This window comes from Meleagris gallopavo, chromosome 2 (genome assembly GCF_000146605.3).
Source record: "Meleagris gallopavo isolate NT-WF06-2002-E0010 breed Aviagen turkey brand Nicholas breeding stock chromosome 2, Turkey_5.1, whole genome shotgun sequence".
Classification (NCBI taxonomy): domain Eukaryota; kingdom Metazoa; phylum Chordata; class Aves; order Galliformes; family Phasianidae; genus Meleagris; species Meleagris gallopavo.
In genome coordinates this window covers 8,771,444-8,793,676 of record NC_015012.2, presented here as the reverse complement: position 1 = coordinate 8,793,676, position 22,233 = coordinate 8,771,444, and the positions used below count along the sequence as shown (strand labels likewise).

The window sequence follows — 22,233 nt, the reverse complement described above, 5'->3', positions numbered from 1 at the left end:
CCCTCATTGCCTCAATTCTAGGAAAGGAAAGGTGGTGTCCTGGTTTCATCTGACATAGAGTTTATTTTCTCCTGATAGCTGGTACACTGCCATGTTTTAGTTTTAGGATGAGAATAATGCTGTTTTACTTGTTGCTGAGCAGTGCTTGCATTAAGTCAGAGACTTGCCAACTTCTCGTGCTGCGCTGTCAGTAAGGGGGCTTGGGGTGCACAAGGAGCTGGAAGGGGACAGAACCATGACAGCTGACCCAGACTGGCCCAGGGATGTCCCCAACCATATGGCTTCATGCTGAGCAATAACGTGAGAGGAGTTGGCCAGGGAGGCTGCCATTGCTCAGGGACCAACTGGGCATCAGTCAGATAGTAGTGGGAGTTGTATTGTTCATCACTTATTCTTTCTATTGTTGATGATTTTTGATTGTTTCTCTTTCCTTTTCTTGCTTTTGTATTAAGCTGTCCTTATCTCAGCTCATGAGTTGTTTTTTTTCCCATTTTCAGCTCATTTCCCATTTTTTTCCCCCATCCTACTGCGTGGGGAGGGAGTAAGCAACTGGCTGTATGGTGCTGAGCCAGATTAAATCACAATGAGTTGGAAAAACAATATAGGCCCTGAGTCAGTGTGGAGGGCCCAAGAATCCTGAAATATTCATGAGCTTCTTTGAAAATCAAGATGTACAATCTTGTTTAACTTGGTTTTGAATGCAGCTATATTATTCTCTCCTTCCATTTGAGTAGATTCTTTTTATTCTCCTCCCCTTTTCCAAAGAATAAAATCCAGTGAATTGTTAATAAATTATTAATGCATCAACTTGTCTGTCAGTTCACAAGCAAGCAGCACATCATGTGCACAGAAGGCTTTTTTTTCCTTCTTGCTTTTCTCCCTTTCTTCAAATGCAGCTGTTAGAGTAATTCTTTTGTTATCCATCTTTCAGGGAAAAGAAAGAGAGAAAGGGAAGGAAGGAAGAAAAAGTAGGAAGGAAAGAAAGAAAACCAAAAGGGAGCAACTTAAAAGAAAAGTAATTGCGCACCAGCTAAATATAACACTGCTGCAACTGCCAGGAGCTACATAAGAAAATCTCCTCCTTGGCCAACCTGCTCTTTGCTTTGAACTCCAGTATCTTTTGTAACTTCCTGGAGGCAGTGTGAGTGATGACCATTCAGGCAGCTCTGATTCCCTGCTAGTGCTGGTGGCTCGGTAGTACATCTCCCTCAGAGGCTGAGGAGACCTCCAGCAGTGGCTGCATCTTCTAGCTTTGGGGATTCTTCTTTATTGTCCATTTTGTAGTGTTTTTATATTTGCCTTGCTTGAACGTGTTCTTCTGGGAATTTACTCTATAGTCCAAACTGGTTTGGGACACTGGCAGTGTTTTCCTGATGGTCTTCCTTAGTATTATCCCACTGCATCTAGTTAACACATACCAAATAATTCCTTGTCAGATCTGATGTTAACCACTACTGAATATTTATTGCAGGCTGCACCGTGTGTTCTCCCCCTTGGTCAAACCTTTTTGCATCCCAAGTGGTCTGTTTGACCGGGGATTTTCAAGAGGAACCAAAAATAGTTATGGGGGTGACATGTCCTGAAGAAGGCAATGCTGACCTCTCTGTGTGAACAGGTGTTGTGTGCACACTGAACTGTCACATCCCATTAGCACTGTTGGATGTGACTCATATATTGGCTGTAATGTGAAAAGTATTGTGTTTCCCACCTCTGGAGGGCACAAAGTGGTGACTGAAAGAGAGTTGTTACCCAAGGTGCCTGCATGTCCTACCATCCCTATGGGTGTGCTGAGCCTGGGCATGTTCGGTACTGGCCGTGGCAAGACAGCTGGGGCTCTCCTCCCACCTCTAAGGCCACTGTTTGCTCTCCTACACCAGGTGGATTGCTCCTTCCTTCTGCAGCAATTTTAATTTTTCTCTGAGGGATCCATTTTTCACACTTGGTTGGTTGTCAGTACTCAGTTCTGTTTCCTCTGAGGTCCTGGAGAGAGGAATTACAATGAACGCACCAAGCCTACAGAGTGCTGAGCTAGTTTCTATGATAAAAATATGATAAGAGAAAGCTCTTCTTGGCTTTATTCTTCACTTATGGACTGCTACTGATTTCCAGAAGGGCTCCCATCCTTTTGGTAAAGTACCAACATATGTGTGAATGCATCTTGTTTGAGATGTCAGGTCTCTGTTCTCTAGGTTGATGTGAGAGGGTTGATGTGAGCCCCGTGGCTGCAGCGTGGAGGCAAACCCAAACAGTCTGAGGTGCATGCTGGCTAGACCATTCTCCCACACGTTTTCAAGGAGAAAAGAGGGGGTTGCACAATGTGTAGTTCCATCTGCTGCTCAAAACTAATATGTAGAGAACACGTTGGAAGTGGATGGCAAGTGTCAAGGAAAAAGCACGCTCCAAATGAGGCTAGGAATGGACCAAGAAAGGCTTAGGTGCAGAGTTGGTCTCCAGTCAAGCTGTTATCACTGGGCTGCTTGCTCTGTGTTTCCAAGACAGGCTTTGGGGTGATGAGGAGCATTATGAGCCGATTTAAATGCAAAATGGGTTGAAGTTGGTGTGTTTCACGTCAGGAAAACCTGTAGGTATGCAGTGTTGGCTGTGCATTGAGTCTATGCGAGTGTTTGATAACTTGATCAGGAGCAGGAGGGTCAAAACAAACCAAGAGAAATGTCTTCAAACAGTGTCTTTGAAGGTCTGCGAGGTGCTGAGGTGCCCTCAGCTGTAGCACTGCCCAAGTTTGGGATTTTGCAAGAGGTCTTTGCAGCTCCTGTGATGTAACAACTTTAATTTTGAACTTATTTCAAATTGGAATGGGAAATAAACCATAGAAAAGTGAAACTTAATGTTAAATGAAAGCTTGACTTCTTGGCTTCTGGGATAAAGGCAGAATAGTCTGTACATGTGGATGCTCTCTCTTGAGTGGTTTGAGCCCCTCCAGCTCCACTGAGCGACTGCAGCTCCGGCCTTGCAGGCTGCTGCACATTCCTGCTAGCACTTGCAGTGCTAACACTGCTCCCCAGTCCTGCTGCAAGACTTTAAAACTCAATTTTAAATGACCTCAGCCTGTAAGCTTCATCAGACTGCAAAGATAAGCGATGAGGTTATTACATTTTTTGGGAGGGTAATTTTCTTTTTAAGGAACAATCTTTAAAAAAAAAATCTTTCAAACTTTCTTTCTTTGTTTCCTGAAAATGTTGTGGGTGGGGTTTTATGCTTCTTTTTTTTTTCTTGTTGGCAATTGGGTGACCTATGAAATACCATAAGCAGCAGAAAACATTTATCCAGTGACAGCCTGAGGTAGCACAGGCAGCTCTTAGCAGGTTTATTTTCATTATTACAGCAATTTTAGGGCTGCATACTGCAATTTGCACTTGCAGTGAGGTATTAAATTGAAATTACCCCAGATGTAATTGTCACACAAAATAATTCTGGACATGGTGGATTTAATGCTTTTCCAAGCTGTGGTTTTTATTACCCAAGCAAGTGCCAAAAAACCACTTAAGCTGAAATCTGCTTTCTCAGGAGCCAGAATGTGTAGCTGTTGTTAAAATGGGGGGGTGAGAAGCAGGAAGAGGGCCAATGGGAGGAAACAAATGTCGTGTAATGCAGGGCGTGCAAGCAGCAGTGTCCATTGCCTATGCAGTAGTGGCAGCGCAGTCATCCATCCCATCTTTGGGATGTTACAAGCCTCATTGAACAGAAGTTAGGGGCGAGTCATAGAGCTTTGGATGTGCTTGTGAATGAAGTTTTAGTGCTTTCTACTTGCATGAGGTCTAATTGGGCTGACGCAGCATGTACAAATCTGGAGTTTTAAAGACAAGTTGCCTTGCACAGGGAGCTCTCAGCACATCGCTACGGGCTCAGCTGGTGTGCAATATCCCCAGCTCTCCCATGAGTGGCTGATACATACCCTGGAGCATTATTTATTAGCTTCTTAACTATTGTAGTAACGTATTGATGGCTCGGTATTTTCCACCCTCTTTTGCTCTTCTCCTGAAATAGCTTCTCTTGTTAGCTACGCAGACTCCCCCGCCTCGTACTGGAAGTGAGTGGAAGGACACACAGCTCAAAACAGCTGGGAGATAATTGTGTATAAATAGCACATGGAGAACGAGTGGTACCGTCTGTCACTGCAGCTCTGCAAAGCAAGTGAGAGCCTCTCCCATGCACAGAGCAGCAAGAGCAGTTTGCTTCTTGTGATGTCAGGTTGGGAAAACTCAGCTGCAGTGCATTGCTGAGCAATGCAAGGGGTCAATGAGATGAGTAGCTTAGAATCATTAAGGTTGGAAAAGGCCACTAAGGTCAAGTCCAACTGCCAACCCATCCCCACCATGCCCACTGACTGTGTCCCTGAGTGCCACATCTCCACGTTTCTTGAACATTTCCAGGGATGGTGACCCCATCAGCCAACCTGTGCCACTGCCTCACCACTCTTTTTGAGAACAATTTATTCCTAATATCCAACCTGAACCTCCCCTGGCACAACCTGAGGCTATTATTTCTTGTCCTGTTACTGTTATGTGGGAAAAGAGGCCAACCCCACCTCACCACAACCTCATTTGAGGTCTTTGTAGAGGTCAATAAGGTATCCCCTGAGCCTCCTCTTCTCTACACTGAACACTCCCATTCTATCAGCTGCTCCCTGTAATGCTTGTGCTCCAGACCCTTCATCATCTTCAGTGCCCTTCTCTAGACACACTCCAGCACCTCGATGTCTTTCTTGTAGTGAGGGGTCCAAACTGAACACAGCACTTGAGGTGCAGCCTACCACTGTCAAGTACAGAGGGATGATCAACTCCTTAGTTCCGATGACTGCACTATTTCTGATATACAGAAGGGCATGGCCTGGTGCTGGTTAGTAATTCAGAAACATATTTGCATCTCTGAGATGTAGCTTTGATGGATGAAGGTGTTGCCACATGGAGCAATGTTATCAACATTTCTCCTGCATGCAGAGTGGGCGTGCACCTTTGGGGTCCTTTAAAGATGGACATTGCATTATAATTGGATGAATGATGATTTTTTGGGAGGTTGGTGACTGTGTAGTTATGAGAAATATGGCTTGGTCAAGCGAAGACATGATTTGGAAAGTGTTTTGAGTAAAACAATCAGAAAGCAACAACTGAGTTAGTGTGTGCTGGAGAACACTCTGCTCTTCTTGTGTTCATGACATCCCACCTTGGATTTCAGCACCTGCAGGCCCTTTTCCTCTTTCTCTCCCTAGGTGTACAACTCTGCGCTACCGCCAGGATCTCCCTCCCACCAGCATTGTCATCACCTTCCACAACGAGGCCAGGTCTACTCTGCTGAGGACCATTCGGAGGTGAGCTCTCTGTCTCCTGAAGCATAGTTGTAAATGCTTTTAGAAAGGGTGAGTAGGCTTGAGCTTTCTGTGAAGAAAGGCAGAATGCTGCAGAACTCACTGCAGCAAAGTGAATAGACCCACCAGCTATGATCACAATTACCAGGGGAAATTAGCATGAAATTTGGTCTCAGAGAAGTAGGTTTTACAGAGAGGTGCTCAGGAAGCAAATAGTTGTGCTTGCTTTTCAGGGTCTAGTATTGGGCTCTCTAAGGGGAGAGGCAAAAGATTATTACAGAGCCTGGAATAACAGCTTTTAAATGCAGCTGGGTACCAGTGCTCAGCTCTGTGCCGTCCCTGTTGCCTAGGGGTGGCCATCATTCTGCAAATCTCTGCTCTGGTATTGCTGCTTGAGCTTCTCCACTGAGCCATCCAATGCCAGAAAGGCTTTACTAATTGAGAAGCTCTAATAGTACACATGCAGACAAGATTTTCAAGGATGGTTTCTGTTCTCTTCTGGGTGCACTTTGGAGTGCTCTGGGAACGTGGCCATTCTTTAATTTGTCAGTTTGTTCTTGGCTGGATTTTGCTGTAGTGGATTAGAGACAAGGCTTCATTTTCACTGCAGACTTTAAAAATCAGTGTTTAATCCCAGCATGTGCCTTGCTGCAAGCTGTCTTGAGGGGAGACGTAATGAAATGTGTCCATCACACCTTCAAGAGGCCTGTGTCCAGGTCTCAGCTGGATCTTCCTTTAAGGAAAGCTGGGATGTTCTCTGCTGTCTGCCAATAATGAATATTTTACAGGTGTGTTCCATGCTCACATAGTGAAGACTTGGTTAGCAACAAGCTGTAAGCTCTAAGGTCATGTAGATACATAGGGGTAGCTCTTGTTTGCCAAGATTTCAGCCCTGCTGTGTTCACCATCATATCTTCAATGAGCGCTCCTCTAGAAGCAGCATCCATCCTCAGGTGGGTGCACTCCATGCCACAGGCGAGTTTGACAGTCCTAAAATTGAATTCCTGCTTTGCTTTATGGTTTCCTGCCCAATCCCATCTCCTTCAATTCACACTTAATAACCTATTACTGCTTTCTCTGTTTAGGGTGAGTGGATTTTGGGTGTGCACAGCACTGACTCTTTATATTATGTACCAGCTCCTTCATGCTGAACTTTTTCTTTTAGATTTACAGTGCCCTGCTTTGAGCTATCATCTTCCAGACTCCACTGTAATAGGGATGGTAAGGCAAAGTCAAGCACAGTCTTCTAGAGCATCTATAATGTGGGAAGTGTGGGGACAGACTTTAGTCTCGTCTCTCCCATACCTTGGCACTTCATTCTCCTGGCAATTATGATCAGGAATGATGCGGCCACATAAGAGATGTTAGACATTATGCCTGGGTACCCCCTGCCTCTCTGTAGTTGCCATGCTGTGCACTCATGAGCAGGCCTTTAGGAAATGGCACTTTTTCTCCTAGTCCCTGTGGCTTGGAGATGACCTCCCAGCAACAAGTTTTCCTGTTTTCTTCCTGGAAGCAGCACTCTGGGATTTGCTGTGATCCCTCCAACCCTTAGTAGCAAGTATTCCTCGTGACGTGGCTCCTGCCCTGCTCCCCTCTGGCCATGACTGTGCTTGTATTGCCATCTCTCTGCCTATGCTTGGACCCAGCTGAGAGTTCATCTGCCTCTTCATTCTCTGTGGGTTCATTTGCTGTGCCTTCTGACTGATTTGTAGAAGCAAATGCTTAGTTTAATTAGGTCTTCCAGATAACTCCATCCCACGGTGGCTGTAACAACATGGATCATTTTCCATTGGCCAGACAAAACCAACCATGTCCTCCTGTAGCTGCTTCATGCCTTTTGGAACAGTTTGTGATTAAGTAGCTCAAAACACTGCCAATCACTGCATGCAGTAGTTGTCCCCATTCTCATCACTACATCTCCATGGTGCACTCTTCATATAACGTAGGTGACAGGTGAGGAATGGAGAGGTGATTGTTGGCAGCTGGTGGAAGATTTGGGATTACACACCTGGTTTCCTGAGTGAGTTAAGTTTCCCCCTCTGCTACAAAACGAACGCTGCCTATTAACCTCAGTTGCAGGAGGAAGGAATTGTGCCAAGGGTGATCGTTGGGCTTGTCCAAACCAGGGCGCCAGGGAGCACTTCTCACAGGACCATGTATAAAGAGGAGGGATGGTGCTATTCCTATGGCTTAACTTGGGATCCCAAAAGCCCAACACGCACTGAGGCTGAGGTGCATAGCAGGTTCCATGGTTGCACTTGGCTCCTGATAGGGATGGCAATGCTCTAGCCCATGACGCAGAGATGCCAGCATGCAGCCCCTGCAGCAGCCCTTACACCAGACACGTCACAGGCGTTTGCTACACTTTGCTGAGGAGCCATTTGCGTCATCCAGACTGCTGAGAAAAGCCAGCGGGCTGTGTGGAATAATGGATTAATTAAAGGTTTCCTGATCTTTTCTCTGGCCATTTGCCAGTTGGAAGAATGAGAAAAAAACAACAAAAGCTAAGCTAATGGTATGCCCAAATCTCTGCAGATGATGTTGTCAGCATCTGTGAATGTGTATGCAGCTATGCTTGCTATACCTGGAAGTGCCCAGGTAGTAAGGACTGAGTATCATAACACAGAAGAGAACTGGCCAGAGGGAGGTGAATAGTAAAGTGGTTCTTCACATTTGTGGAAACTACTGCTGGGTTCTTATTGGAGCTGCTCACTTTTGGAGTGACCTCGAGTAAGTCTCTTATTTTGCATCTCGTTCAGTTTCACCTATGTCCAGCTCTGAGGCTCATTGCATTAAAGATGGTAACTCTTCAGTTCCATGGAGTGGGACTGCATGGGTAAACTCCAGGAGGAACGACAGGAAGAAGCAGCCATACAGAGACCCGTTTTAGGGATAATTTCAGTGTCTTTTTCTCCTTCTCTCTCCACCCTTCTCCACTGAGGAGATTGATTTATTCATATATTTATTCCTCAGATTTGCAGCTGGAGACCTCAGAGCAGGAACAGGGAGGCTTCATTATTTACCTTGTGCTGACAAACCAAAGCATGTCCTTTGGCAGGCGTCCCAGTGTGAGTGCTGTGAATACCACATCCAATATTTAGATCCCTAATTAGAGGGTAGAATATTACACCTGTCACTTTCCTGGCACTTGCAAGAAAGAAGGGTGATGCTCTGCACCACCAACACCTCACTCCTGCTCACGTGCAGATACCTTGCCTGCATTCCAATGCTCTCAAAACAGAGAAAGAGCAGAGCCAACATCTCCTTCCTCCAACAGCATGTAGCACTGTACAGATTCTGTGCCATAACTGAAGTAAGGCTGATTAAAGGAGCAAAAATAAGCCAGGTGTTTCTCAGAAACTGTATAATTAGCACTTTAGGGTATTTTATTTATTTATTTATTTATTTATTTTGCTTAAGCCCTGGACTTTTTTTTTTAATTTGCTAATCATCTCTCACAGTGACTAAGTACACAGTGCCAAGAGCACTTTTACCTTTTGATGTTAACATAAGAGAACTCTTGAATTTCAAAGAGTGTGGTGGGTATTTGAAAGAATAAAATGTGAGAGCTGCAGTGTAATCAAAGCTCATTATGGTTATTCTTGGTGTGAAGTCTCTCTACCTCCATAATTAGTCATTTTCAGTTATTGAAGCAGTTCATTTTGGTGAGCGTTTCCTCTCCGTGCTCTCGTCCTGATTTTGATAATTGTGACCTTTGGTCCCTCCAGGGCTCAATTTTACTCCCAAAGGCTTTCTCTCTGTTTTTCTCCCTTCTTTTTTATTTTTCCCTAAGTCCCACTGTGTTGCCATGGAGAGAATTAACAGGTTCAGAGGTTAATGTCCACAAGCCACCTCTGCAAAGCAACTAGTGTTTTGGGTGACCAAAAAAGAAAAAAAATGTCAACCTTCTGTCAGAGAGTTTGAACCGCTCTGTGAAAACACTTTTTATGAGTCAAGATGAGATTTGCATGGTAGCTGTTTGGAATGGGAGTTGCTGGATCTGATGCTTGTCTCTAGGCAGACTGGAAAGGATCTGAACAAAATGTTGGGGAATTTTTTCACTGAGAGAGCGGTGAGGTGCTGGCACAGGTTGGCCAGAGAGGCTGTGCATGTCCCAGCCTTGGAGGTGTTCATGGCCAGGTTGGATGGAGCCTGGGCAACCTGAGCTGGTGCCTGATTTAGTGGTTGGCAACTCTGCCTGTAGCACAGTGTTGGAACTGGATGGTCTTTGAGATCCTTTCCAACCAAGCCATGCTATGATTCTATAAGACGCTGAGGAGTAGAACTGGATATGATTGTGAAAACTTAGTGTGAAACTCTGTATGGTTACAGCTGCATAATATCTGCTCAATCCACTGAAACAAAGAAAATTTCCATACTAACTTTGCAATAATTCAGCAGAGAATCCGTTCTTAATGGGTTGAATAAGCTTAAGCACTAGAAGCCATGATTTTTTTTTTTTTTGAGAGCGGTTTAAGAAAGAAAGTATTGTGCACTCGAGCTCCACAGAACTTAAAAGCTGTTTTGATTTGCTAGAATATCCATCACTGCAGCAAATCTACCTACGTTTGATTTCAAGGAGAAGAAAATCTATAAATAATGGAAGGACTTCAAAGCACTATAATATTGCCTTGGGATTTTACCCATATAAATGCAAAAGAAAAAGAAAGTGCGCGCACACACACACACACACACAAAGGAAGATAAAAATATAGAATAACAACAACAAAATCAAAGCTAAGCAAAGTTCCGTGAAGTAGAAAAGCTGGTATTAAGTTTTTAAAAATACCTTGTAGACTGTCTTTAAAAAATTCCCATAATGTCAAAAATGTGAAGGATTCAGTGTCTCTGTTTTCCAGTCCTTGCTGAAGAAGGTAGAAAAAGTGATGGAGATGTGAATTTGGCTTTGCTGGAAAGCCATTTGGGGCTTCAGATGGCTTTGGACATATTGGAAAGGGTGGTAATGAGTCCAAAGCCCACAGAAATCACTGAACATCAGGTCCCTTAAAGCTGTGATAGATCTCTGGAACACACTCTTCAGAGTTTTCTTAGTTGGGCTTTAGGATGGTGTCACTCCTCCAAATCAATTGAATGGGATTAATCACACAGGGAAAACAAACAGAGGCTTCCACTTGACTAACTTAAGCTGGGGTGATCCATGCTTGGAAGATGCGTTCCATAACTAAGAGGTAAACTTGCTGGAGTCCCACATTTTAGATGCCTGCAGTTAACTGGAGGAGATCTCACCACCCCGTGGCACCCTTTATGGAGACTGCATGAAAAATAAAAGCAGGTGGTGGTCAATGGCAAAGCCTTCAGCTGTGAAACCTGAAGCATGTGAGAACTTAGTTTTGGGCAGGGAGCCCCAAGGTGAGCTGAAGATGCCCAGACAGGATACAGTGGTGACCACCACTGCTGAAGGTGTTGTGCACAGCATTAGGGGCACCCTCTCCAATGTATGGGATGGCAACCTGAAGAACAGGGTTTGTCCCAGGCTGCTGGCACTGCAGGCACTCCTTGAAAGCTGTCCCTACTGGTTCTTCTTTCATAAATGGGTGCCCTGGGTAATTTTTCCAATGCACCAAATACTGCTAAGTGCTCAGATCTGCAAATACAGCCCAGTGTAGTGGCTTTCACTGACTTATCCTCACAGGCATCACTTCCCTGTAGAGTTCACCCCCACGTTGCACTTCTGATAGCCAAAGCTGCTTAGGAGGCTGGGTGAATGCAGGCTTTGGATATTCATGCTACTCACTCCTCCTCACTTCCACTCTCAGCAGGAGGTTTGCTGGCTTTTTTACAAGGCTGCTATTTTTTTTTCCTGCAGGTTTCACCAAGTTAGGTTTCCAGGCAATCAGTGCTTGTTAAATATTCCACTGAGCGTGATATTGCTCTCCTGTCTCTCCCTTGCTGACTCTCAGCCATGGTAATTTGCTGAACTCAGCTGTCACATATGGGGATATATATATATATTTTTAAATAACAAACCTATTAATAATAATAATTAAAACACACTTGACAGGTGGGAACAGCACATCTAACTGGCTCTGTGTGCCCTAGCTTTCCTTCCCCTCTCTCCCCCCCCGAAACCTTAATGAGAGAAATGTCTGAAGTGTGGGAATTAGCGGACATGGTGGTGATGGGGTGATGGTTGGACTGGATGATCTTAGAGGTCTTTTCTAACCTTAATGATTCTATGTCCAGGTCCTGAAACTGGATGAGGCTGAGAATATGTTTCCAGAGTCACTGCGGGGAAAGTAGTTCTGGGCTTGGAGGTTGTCCTGGTTTTGGCTGAGATAAGGTTAACTTTCTTCATAGTGGCTGGTGTGATGGTGTGTTTGAGGTTTAGGAGAAAAACAACTTTGATACACATGGATGTTGCACTTGTTGCTGAGCAGTGCTTGCATGCTTGCACAAAGTCAAGGACTTCCCAACTTCTCTTACTGCTCTGTCATTAAGGAGCTGGGAGGGGACAGAAATAGGACAGCTGCCCCAGACAGCCATGGGGATGTCCCATACCATATGGCACCATGCAGTCCTTTTGATGAACGTTCTTAGGTGTCCAGTGCTGTGAGACCACCGAGGTCCCTGTTTTTTCTGCCTTCTGCAGCACTCCCCACTGGGGTCTGGAATAGGAACACAGTTTTCCAGATTCCCCAGCTTTTTGCTGGGGCTTGGGAGCCTGAAAAGCTGGGGAAACCTGTTAATAAGTGTTTGCATGTGGCAGTGTCTGGTGTTACCAATATCCAGACACAGCATTTAAGAGATTTTGGGAAGCCCAGAGGGCAGTGCTTCAAGAGCTCAGCCTTAGCCCTTGATAGCAGGGGATTTTACGTATATATAGTTCTGCTGACTTCTGTGCTGTGCTAGAAAGGGGAAGATCAGGTCCAGTCATTTTAATGATAATACAAGAAAATCACCTTGATATAATTAAAGGAAGGTTGTAGCTTTCAGACACACCTTGCAGTGACTGTACATGTGGAGGGAGCTGTGGACCACATCCTCCAGCTTTTCTTTCATGGAGCTGGAAGGCTACAACTCTGCTCTTATCCTCTCTGCAACCCTTGAAGCACCACTATGTCAGTGATAAAAACAATTGCCCTGCCATAGCTGTGAGCTGTGTCATGATGTTTTTAGCTGGGTTATTTTCTCTGTGTTGGCGTGGCTGGCATTGGGCACTGTGTCATTAAACCAATTAGAGGTGTAAAGGTGACAGAAAGCGAATTGGGTGCAACTTGCATGTAGATGAAGCCTCTTCCTCCAGGTGTTCTGGGCTGCTCTCTTTTGCTCACCATGGTGATAAGGGTGAATCCCATCTATTTCCCAAGAATATCAGATGCTAACCTGTTGGATTAGGCTGTGGGCAGCTGATAGCTTGGCAATACAGGTTACTGAAGCAGAAACCAGTTTCTGGGTTCTCTCTCAATAGTCTTTCTAGAACCACAAGCCTGGCCATTCCTTTGCAAAGACTGATTCCCAAGCTCTTCTTCCCCATCTTCTGAGCTGATGAGTTGGTCAAACACTGCCAAAGATTTTTCTCTCTTTGTCTTTTAGTGTGATGAACCGCACCCCAGTGCACCTCATCCATGAAATCATACTGGTGGATGACTTCAGCGACGATCGTAAGTGACCCCTTGTTAGAAGTGGGCTGCCCAGCTGAAAGGGGTTGTGTGAGGTCCAGATTTTTGCTGAGAGAGTTTGTTGCAAAGAAAGGAAATTTAAAGCTTTGTAGGTGTGGATAGGAAATCCTGTTGCCCCATGTCTGCATAGCTACGTGGAAAATTCAAATTCCAGACGATTAAATTTGTTCTAAGGACAGTAATACAGGAAAAACACATGACAAATCATTTTTATGCCTAGTAGATGTGAATCTGATCCATACCTAGCTGTACTGTGCTGAAGGTATGATTGATCTGGCTTTCAGCTGCAGCCAGGAGCAATTTTGGGCTCATACCACTGGCACTTGGGCATGCATCTGCTCTCTCCATCTTTCCCATGAGTATTTGGCCCCCAGCATATACTCTGCACACATTTTTGTAGGTGGCCAGAAGTTTCTGATTGATTTTCACTGCCGTAAACAGGAGTGGAATAGGATTTTCTTCATGAGCTGCCAATTTCTGAAATGCCTCACCTATAGTGCTGTATATGACACAGCCCACATCCTCTTGCTGTATCCTGATGGTTAATAGGGTGACTGCTGTGAAATCAGTTGGTCCAGTCTCCAGCAGAAGTCCATAGCTGAGGCCGTGTGAGCTCTCAGGGAATGACTCTGGTTGTCTTCAGCTAAAGAACTTGATGGTGTGATGAGCAAATGGAAGACCCAGCTGCAAAGTAAGAGCTCAAAAAAAAAAAAAAATCTCAGGCATGAAAAGGATAAGGTATTACACGTTGATTGAGTTGACTGTTGCTAAATCGGTACCACCTTGGAGGATGTTAGGAACAGATTTCACAACAGACTCCCTTACTGGCTGTCTATCTCTGGCGTTGATGCCTTGCCTGAGAATCAGCAGAACAATGGCCAGCAGTGGCTGTGGTGAGTTTGAGAGCCACTCCAGCAAATTGGAGGCTGGGCTGGGCAAGTCTGGAAACTCTTTGCTGCATGAAATCAACTCTTCTCAGCTGTCTTGCATCTGGCCCCTTCTTTCCTGTCATAGTCTGAGCCTCCTAGTATATGTTTTGCATACATTTACATAAGATGTATGCATTTGCATAATATGATATAAACACATGGTCAGTTTTCCCTGCAATCCACTCTAAGCAACAGGTGCTTTTATCTCATGCCCGGTGATGACTTATTTCTCACCACTGTCAGCCTCTCAGAATATTCTGAGTTGGAAGGGACCCACAGAGGTCATGGAATCCAACTCTTTGACCTTTTGTTCACTGGAACACAGTTGTTCATCATGCAGTTGGCACATGCATGTGAGTTCCCACTATCCCCATCAAGTTTCCATTGTATATATGTAGCAAACTTCTGCTGCCTTTACTCTTTTGCTGCATGCAGATAACCTCAGCTCCATGTATAAGTCGTGGTGGATACTGGTAAGATGATGTATCTGCAAATAAAAGATTGCTGGAGTAGGAAAAATGTGTTTGGAGTGCATGCATGGGGTGTGAGTTCAGAGTGCTGAGCTGGGTGTTCCTGCCCATGTACTCAGTCCAACTCCTGCTCGGTCTTCCTCTCCCATGCTGATGGAAAGTCAGCCAAGGAGCGATGAAGGCAGCTGCATATGGGATCACAGGACCTCAGGTCTGGGTGGTCTTGGGGCTGTTGCTGGAGCTGCTGCTCAGGGTGTGGGGGCCATTTTTGTGACCACCTGAGTGCTGATTGGTGATGTTGTTCCCTTCTGTGCTTCCAAAGCTGATGACTGCCGCTTGTTGGCCAAGCTACCCAAGGTGAAATGCCTGCGGAACAGACAGCGTGAAGGTAAGGGCCAACATCCTGAACCCCAGCTCACCCTGGTCACCCTGGCCTGGATGAGGAACCCAGGCTTTGGGAGATGAGAGAGTGATGGAGCGGGTGGGCAGAGAGGGCAGCTATTCCAGTGGATGGAGCGCACAGGGCAAAGCACGGTTTACAGGAGACATGAGAGAGGGCTGGGAATTGGTATGCATTTTACCCCCCGTCCCTGAAAAAAAAAAAAGGTTCTATTAAGATATCTAAGATGGCTCAGCTGTAGCTTATTACCCAGAAAATTAGAACAGGCAAAACAAAGCCTCCAGTCTTCTTTTAAAGATGGTTGTACTAATGAAAGAGATGGGAACTACTCCTGCTGCTTCTGTGGGAATTAAAAAAAAAAAGTAATTAATTATATTTTTAATATTAAAAAGGCTATATGGAGGATGAATGTATGCTCTACTGGGCTACTTCTTGCAACCTTTTGAGTCTGCTTCTTTCCACCTTCCCCTCCTCTGTGATTTGGGTACATGCTCATATGCTTACATGGTCTTCCTCAGCACTGGACGGAGCTGGAGGTATTAGTACTGCACAACCTAGACAGGATTTGGGAGCTCAGCCTGAAGGGCTTACTTGAACCTGCTCATCATTGAAGCTGCCTCCCTCAGGACCCCACTAGTATTTATGAAGGCACAGGGTGGATGCAGTGTCCACCTAAACTGCATTGCAGGAGCTGACCTGGGCAAACATGGGATTGTTCCAGGCTTTGTTACCTCTGCCCCTCTTCCTCCTACTCAAAGACTGTTCCGTGGTCCTTTTCCTACATGGAATTTTAATATGAAAGTCTGTGACCTTCCACACGGCCCAGAGGTGTGCCCCCTGACAACCCCCATCTCTTTCTATTTGCTGCTATCTCACCTTACATTGCCCCTGTTTCTTCTTCATCAAGAGGCTTTTTTCCCCTTGAGCACCCCATATGTCCTTAATTTTGCCAATAGATCATCCCCTTCCATTGAAGCTCACTTGAGAACTGGCCACAGGACAGGAGAAATGATGAAAAGCCAACTGATTTCTATATTATTAAATGTATTTCCTGTAGAGTGTCTTCAATAACAGTGATCTTGCCAAAGAGACCAGTCTGAAATTCATATGGGCAATAATGGGTTTTCTGATCTCCCTCTTTTATTCATTCTTTCCTCTCAAACTCATGTAGCAGTCCAGCTCCTAAGGACCATGCATTCACCATCAGGGTCCTGTTGAGCCAAGAAGGCTTTTAGCACCTGGAGAGCAGATCCTCTTTCCTTGGCAGAAAAGATGTTCCCATTGAGCAGCAGGTCAGCAGATCCCAAATTGGTAATCCAAGAGAGGTGCAATTATGGCCTCAAATGGTCCCACCCTCATCTCCTCACTAAGAGCTGTGCAGGGGGTTTAACACAGGGATTAGGGGCACTGGAAACCATGGTCCTACTGTGGAATTGGTCTCACCACATGTGAGCTGGTGATGAGTAGGGGAAAGACTTTAGGTTCCCTTCTGTCTTCTGAAGATGTTCTGAAGCATTTCAAGTTCTGTCTTGCCCTGGAACAGTGGAGGCAGTTACACAATTTAAGATTTGGCATGAATGCCATAAATTATTGATGCAAGTGGAACTTTTTATTTGCTTTGGTGACACTGGGAAATGGCTCGCACAGTTCGTGGTGCTGGAAAGGGGGTGATGAACCTGAACCATATTTTATCTGAATGGGATTTAGTTGAGTCAAAGCCCTCGGGGGTGTGTAAGGAGCCTCCAGAAGACTATGTGAGGATACTGCCCAGCCAACTTGGAGGCAGCTGATGTGGTGTGTCCCTGAGCAGGTCTGATCCGGTCCCGCATTCAAGGGGCAGATGTGGCTCAAGCAGGAGTCCTGACCTTCCTGGACAGTCACTGTGAGGTGAATAAGGACTGGCTGCTCCCACTGTTGCAGAGGATCAAGGAGGTGAGTGTCCCCAGGGACCAGAACCATCCTTAGGGGATGTTCATCCCCTCTTCTCTCCTAATAGCCATCACCACCCAACTTTGTCCAACTGTGTGCAGGCATTGAATAAGAAAACAAGGAGCTTTTGGGGTGCCAAAAATAACCTTTCCAGGTCTTTTTCCAACCAGCAGGCAGGTGGGAGTGCGTGTGGTCAGGTGGGATGGGGTGTCTCCTGGGGCAGTAGCGCCGTGACTTCGCAAGCATGGATTGAGCCTTGAAAGGGGAATTGCTGGGCTGGGCTCCAGCAGGGTTTTTAATTAGGCTCATGTAAAAATGCTCAGTGCCAATGATTTAAAGGAGTGACGGCTCCTTGAATAGGGGCCGAATTTAATTTCATGCAAATTAAGCACTAATAAATTGATTTAATAGGATTTAAATTCTGCTGATTTCTGAGCAGACAATGACACTTGCCTTTCACCGAGTCGGCAGCGCTAGCTGGATGTGCATGAGGAGGCTCAGTGGTGCCTTGTCACTCGAGTCAGCACGAGCCCTGTGCCGGCAGCCTGGGGCATGGCAGGGTGTGAGAAAACCTCTAGCTGTGGCATGGATGGATGGTCATGTCCCTTTGCTGTGCCTTGTTCCTCCACTGCTACTCCATCTCTTGCTCCTTATTGCTAGTATTAGCTAGACAGTAATTTTACAGTTAGTGAATGGTGTTGATATAGGGGCAGCTGAGGAGCAAAAGGATGAAGCAAGGAAGGAAGCCAAGGCACTGGGTTCTGGAGAAATCTGAACAGCAGCAGGTTAGGGCCCATTGCTGGGCAAGGGTTGTTGGTGTTGCTGGCACACTCAGCACAGAACAGGTCCCAACCTCAGTTAGAAGGCTGTCCTATCGTGCTGCAGGTAAATAGTAATGGAATGAAAATGGCATTTTTGTGTTATTGCTCACAACTCCTGTGGAATTTCAAGAGCATGAGCTGTGAAACCCAACTTGAAAGCCAGCTTTCTGATGCAGCTTTGTGGGGTGGGTGAATCTAGATACCATTGCAACTTCTTTACAGGGATTTTCATGTACCATAGTAGCAGTGGTGCCATCGTGTCTGACAGCCAGCATGGAAAGTATTTCTGAAAGGGTGCTTTGCTTCCGTTCAGTCCTGCTTGTTTGCTTTTTAATTGCTTGTAGATGCAGCAGGGTGAGGGCAACAGGTCCTTGCTTTCCTCCTGCCCAACCCCACCGCAGCTGTCCTTGGCATCAGGGTTACGTAGTGATCAATGGGCTGTATGACATGTTACTGCTGCCACCTTCAGGCTGTGCCCAAGAGACGGGTCCCTGCTGCGATAAGGATTAGCCTTCTTACACGAGCATTTTCTTACCATGTCACAGGTAGGACGAGTCAGCTTGGCTCTGGAGTTTCAAGTAAGCCAGCAGTAACCATCTTGAGCCGATGCTCTCCCCATTACCAGTCACCCTGTGAATTGCTTGGCTTTTTCTTTCTCGTGCAAAGAGAAGAGAGAAGGCCCAAGAACCAGTGAAAGGGTCTGTGTGGGCAGAGAGGGGCATGTGCCTGCTCCAGGAATGCAGGTCTGTGCCCAGGATGGTGCATGTCCAAAGAAACCGCAGCAGCTGTGGCTCTTTTGCAAAAAACATGTTTGTGAGTGTATGACTGTGAGTGTGTGGGCACATCTCTTTTGTTTTTACTTAGGGAACAAATATATCTGAAGCCATTAACGTCACATTTCAATTGAATAGCGTGGCTAAAGCTATAATTATTGAGCCTACAATATTTTTATGGTATGAATCAATGAGCATACCTCAAAACTGGATTTGCTAACATTGGTGGGATGAAGCAATGAATGGTGACCTCCCACTTCCAGCTCCCACAATTTGGTGCTCTCCTAGGGTAGAGGAGGCAGATGAAAAGCAACCTTACTTACCTTACCTTCTCTCCTCGCTCTTTTTGTTGACCACTGGAAGAAATGGGTGGCTGCCATAAAGCTGGGATACAAGCTGTAGTCAATGTCCTTTACTGTTAAAACACATTGCTTTATTTTAAGGAAGTTTTTAGAGTTTTGTGCTGTTCGATTAGTTTCATAATGTTGTTTGTTTGAAATATACACTGAAGAAATGCATTCTTACGTTTTTGAGAGTTTCATGTGAAAGAGAATTGAAAATTTGAATGTTGTGGATATTAGCACGTCCTGGTATGGCAGCGATCCTAAACTGAAGAGCAAGTGAAAACCAGAAGGTTGGAGCTACCTATATGAAGATCTGGTGTTCAGCCCCACGTAAATAACAGCAGCAGCACTGTGCTCCTGAGCACACAGTGCTTTTTGTTTGAGGATCAGAGACACCTTCATGGAATGTAAGCAAATATAAATGTCCTCGTTATATGGCAGGGAAAGTGAGTCATGGAGAGGGCTGAAAGTCAAACTTTTGCAATATTTTAGGCAGTCAGAAGGTAAAGGGAATTTTCCTGTAAGAGGCTGTGTCATGTAATGAGCAGGAGTGGAACTGAAACCGGGAGTAGCATGGGCTCATTAGAAGTGCTCACTAGTAAGTTGCTTGAGGTGCAGTTTTCAAATGACCAGATACGATCCATTCCCAGTGCTGTGCATACAGTAATTGCTATTCTGCTTTCATTGTCTTTGTTTAAAGCCTTACCCTGCCTTCAACCAACATGAAGGGTGTGCTGAGCAGTGTCACGGTATGCCTGCAATGAAGGGGTTTTGGCTGATCTGTGTGCTGGTCAGGAACTAGCAAGATGGGCAGAGTGTCCTTGCTGGGGTGGGAGCCACTCTTTGTTCCTCCACACCATGGCCTGTGTTGGTGTCCACATGGGTGGACAAGGACAACTACAAAAGCTCTGATGGTTTCATTGCTCTTGTGTGCGAGTGGCTTGTCTCTGGGCTGGAGCTCCTTCACACAACATGTGGATGCAGCAAACTTTGCTGATTTGGTGGGTTGTTTGCCTTGCACAGGTTGGCCAGGTTGCATGGGCCTTTGGCAGCCTGAGCTGGTGGGGGCAGCCCTGCCCATGGCAAGTGTTGGGGCTGGGTGGGCTTTAATGTCCCTTCCAACCCAAGCCATTCTGTCATTCACGGTACTACGATTCTAAGTCCCCAGCACAGCTTGTGGCATTTGGTTCCTTCTTCTAGCTGCACTCAAGTGCTTTCTGTTAGGAGCATTTTCTAAAACAAAGCCTTTTCAGAGAGTGAGAGCAAGGATGTGCGTGCTCAGATGCTTTCCTCTGCATAGCTGTGAAAAATGTTTTGATCTGGTGAGGGCGAGAGCTTGAAGTTTGAGGTATAATTGGAGTTTGGAATTTTTGAAAAGGAAAGGGGAGATAAGAGAGCAGCCAAAGCTGTCAGTCTTCCTCCTGTAGCTGTTTTTGTTTGTAACTCTTTGTATAATTTCTTTGCCCATAAGAAGATGTTAATTAAATCACCACCAACTATTTAAAATAACTTGCAGTTGTTTCTGTGCTGTTGTTGTTGTTGTTGTTTTAACCCTTTCACACCTCTGGCAAAACTACGACTATATCCCTTTAATTTGTGCATTCAACAATTTCCTATGATTACACACAGTGTGGTTATGCTGCTTGGCCAGTTGTGGTTTTTTTTCCTCATTTCAAATGCCCATTTGTTACGTGACTTTTGAAATTCAGTGAAGTGTACTTGAGGGAGGTGAGAGGGGAATACACCGATGAATGTGCAAAAGGCAGACAGAGGTTTGCATCCTGCAGAGGCTTTGCTAGCCACATCTCTGCCCAGGTGCCCACCTGCTCACCCTCTCTTGGTGACATGCCCCGAAGCTCCACTGCTTCCATTCATTCCTGGCTTGAACTGGTGTGACAGTGGAGGAGGAGGTAGTGATGGGCACATGTCCATAACAAGCCACCAAGCCACCAAAATTTCCACTGAAGTTTCCATCTGCTTGGTGGATCCGAGAGACTGGGCCACCCATTGGCCAGTTGCTGAATGGCGTGATCTGAAGTCACAGGTCCTTTTGTTTCTGCTTTCCAGGACCCCACACGGGTGGTCAGCCCTGTTATTGACATCATCAACTTGGATACCTTTGCCTATGTGGCAGCTTCCTCAGATCTCAGAGGCGGTGAGTGAGCACCACGGGCCATGTCCCATATTATAAGCATGGCTCTGAGCTGTGCTGTAGGTTTCAGCTATCCTGCTCAAGGTGTATCTGCACTCTTCAGTGCTCCCTGTGTCATTTTCAGGCTGGCTTAGAGATGGCGTGAGGATTATTGTTTGCTACAGTGGAAAAAGTAATCAGGCAGGATAAAGGGTCATTTCAAAACCACCCTTTGCAGCACTGAGAGCCCAGATGCTGAGGAAATGGGGGATTTCTAGGCAAAAAACAGAGGTTGCGACTGTAGCACTTATTAGTATGCTTGTGCTATTTGTAGCATGCAGTATCCGTGACAGTGTGCATCTGTGTGCATGGGGGGACAAGGATGCCTTCTAAGAGCAAGGTTTCGACAGCAGATTTAATTCTGACTTTTCCTGCTTTTCATGTGCTTGACTTTGCAATTGTAATGCAAAGTGTTGTTTCTCTTTCATATGTAGTATAAAATACATTAGTCATTGGACTCTTTTCCCAAGAGCTCTATCTCCATTGGCTTGAGAAATTTAAAAGTGGACAAAATATTTCATCCAACATGGATTTTGTAGCCGAACGGATTGAATTGCTTCCTAGTCCATGCCCATTTCTAATTTCCCTAAGGTATTTCTCTGCACTGGTTTAGGTTTTGACTGGAGCCTGCATTTCAAATGGGAGCAGCTTTCCCCAGAGCAGAAAGCCAAACGACTTGATCCTACCAAACCCATTAAGTAAGTCAAGAGGGGAAAGAGGAACGTGGGTCAGGACAGGCATCTCGTCCCAAAGGGAGCCCTTGTGCCTATATCCCCAGCTGTGAAGTGCTGTGGTGTATGGCAGAGGGGAGATCTGGAGCAGGGGTCCTCAGGGCTCCAGGAGCTCATAGGAGTGCAAAGCTTTGCTTGCTTTGCCATGCAGGGTACTACAGGGACTTCCTCGGTGCAGCAGCCTGCATTAAGGCATCCTAAGTGCCTGTGTCCCATGAGATGAGCACGTGAGGATGAGACTTGTCCCAGCAAAGAGCAAGACTCTTCTGGGTCTGCCCTGCCATCCTCCCCTGTGCCATCTCAGCACAGCTTTTCTTAGCTCATCCAAAGAGTAAAAAATATCCCTGTTTTGAAACACAGACCAAACAGCTAGCAATGGCTTTTAAAAAGCCCTTCTGAGCTGGCTCTGTCCTGCCCTCCCCTCTGGAACTGTGCTCTTAATGGACTGACTGCAGACAAAAAAATCCTGTGAGAGTACCATCATGTGAATAACCCACCAAGCGTTAAGTGCATTTCTGATGCTGAAGCCTGCAATCAGGGCTGTGAACTTCAGGCTTGTAGGAGTTGTGCTGATGGGTGCATTAGCCAGTCATTAAATGCCAGGCAATTTATGATTGACAGCAAAATACTGAGGCAGCTGAAAGAAAGGCTTTGATGCTTTTTGAGGTTTACTGTTCTC

At 45.7% G+C, this 22,233-nt stretch overlaps 2 protein-coding genes across 3 annotated transcripts in view; both read left to right on the top strand.

Annotated features, from left to right (window-relative positions):
- The window catches only part of ALK (ALK receptor tyrosine kinase), a 751,299-nt gene that overhangs the window by 488,235 nt on the left and 240,831 nt on the right, over nt 1-22,233 (top strand). The gene's annotated exons all lie outside the window — the stretch shown is intronic.
- GALNT14 (polypeptide N-acetylgalactosaminyltransferase 14) overlaps nt 1-22,233 on the top strand; it is a 63,242-nt gene that overhangs the window by 28,705 nt on the left and 12,304 nt on the right. Inside the window, exons 2-7 of the mRNA XM_019613452.1 lie at nt 5,147-5,326; nt 12,881-12,948; nt 14,688-14,753; nt 16,576-16,697; nt 20,700-20,787; nt 21,437-21,521. Of these exons, the coding sequence (XP_019468997.1) occupies nt 5,147-5,326; nt 12,881-12,948; nt 14,688-14,753; nt 16,576-16,697; nt 20,700-20,787; nt 21,437-21,521 (609 nt within the window). The remainder of the gene's footprint in view (nt 1-5,146; nt 5,327-12,880; nt 12,949-14,687; nt 14,754-16,575; nt 16,698-20,699; nt 20,788-21,436; nt 21,522-22,233) is intronic.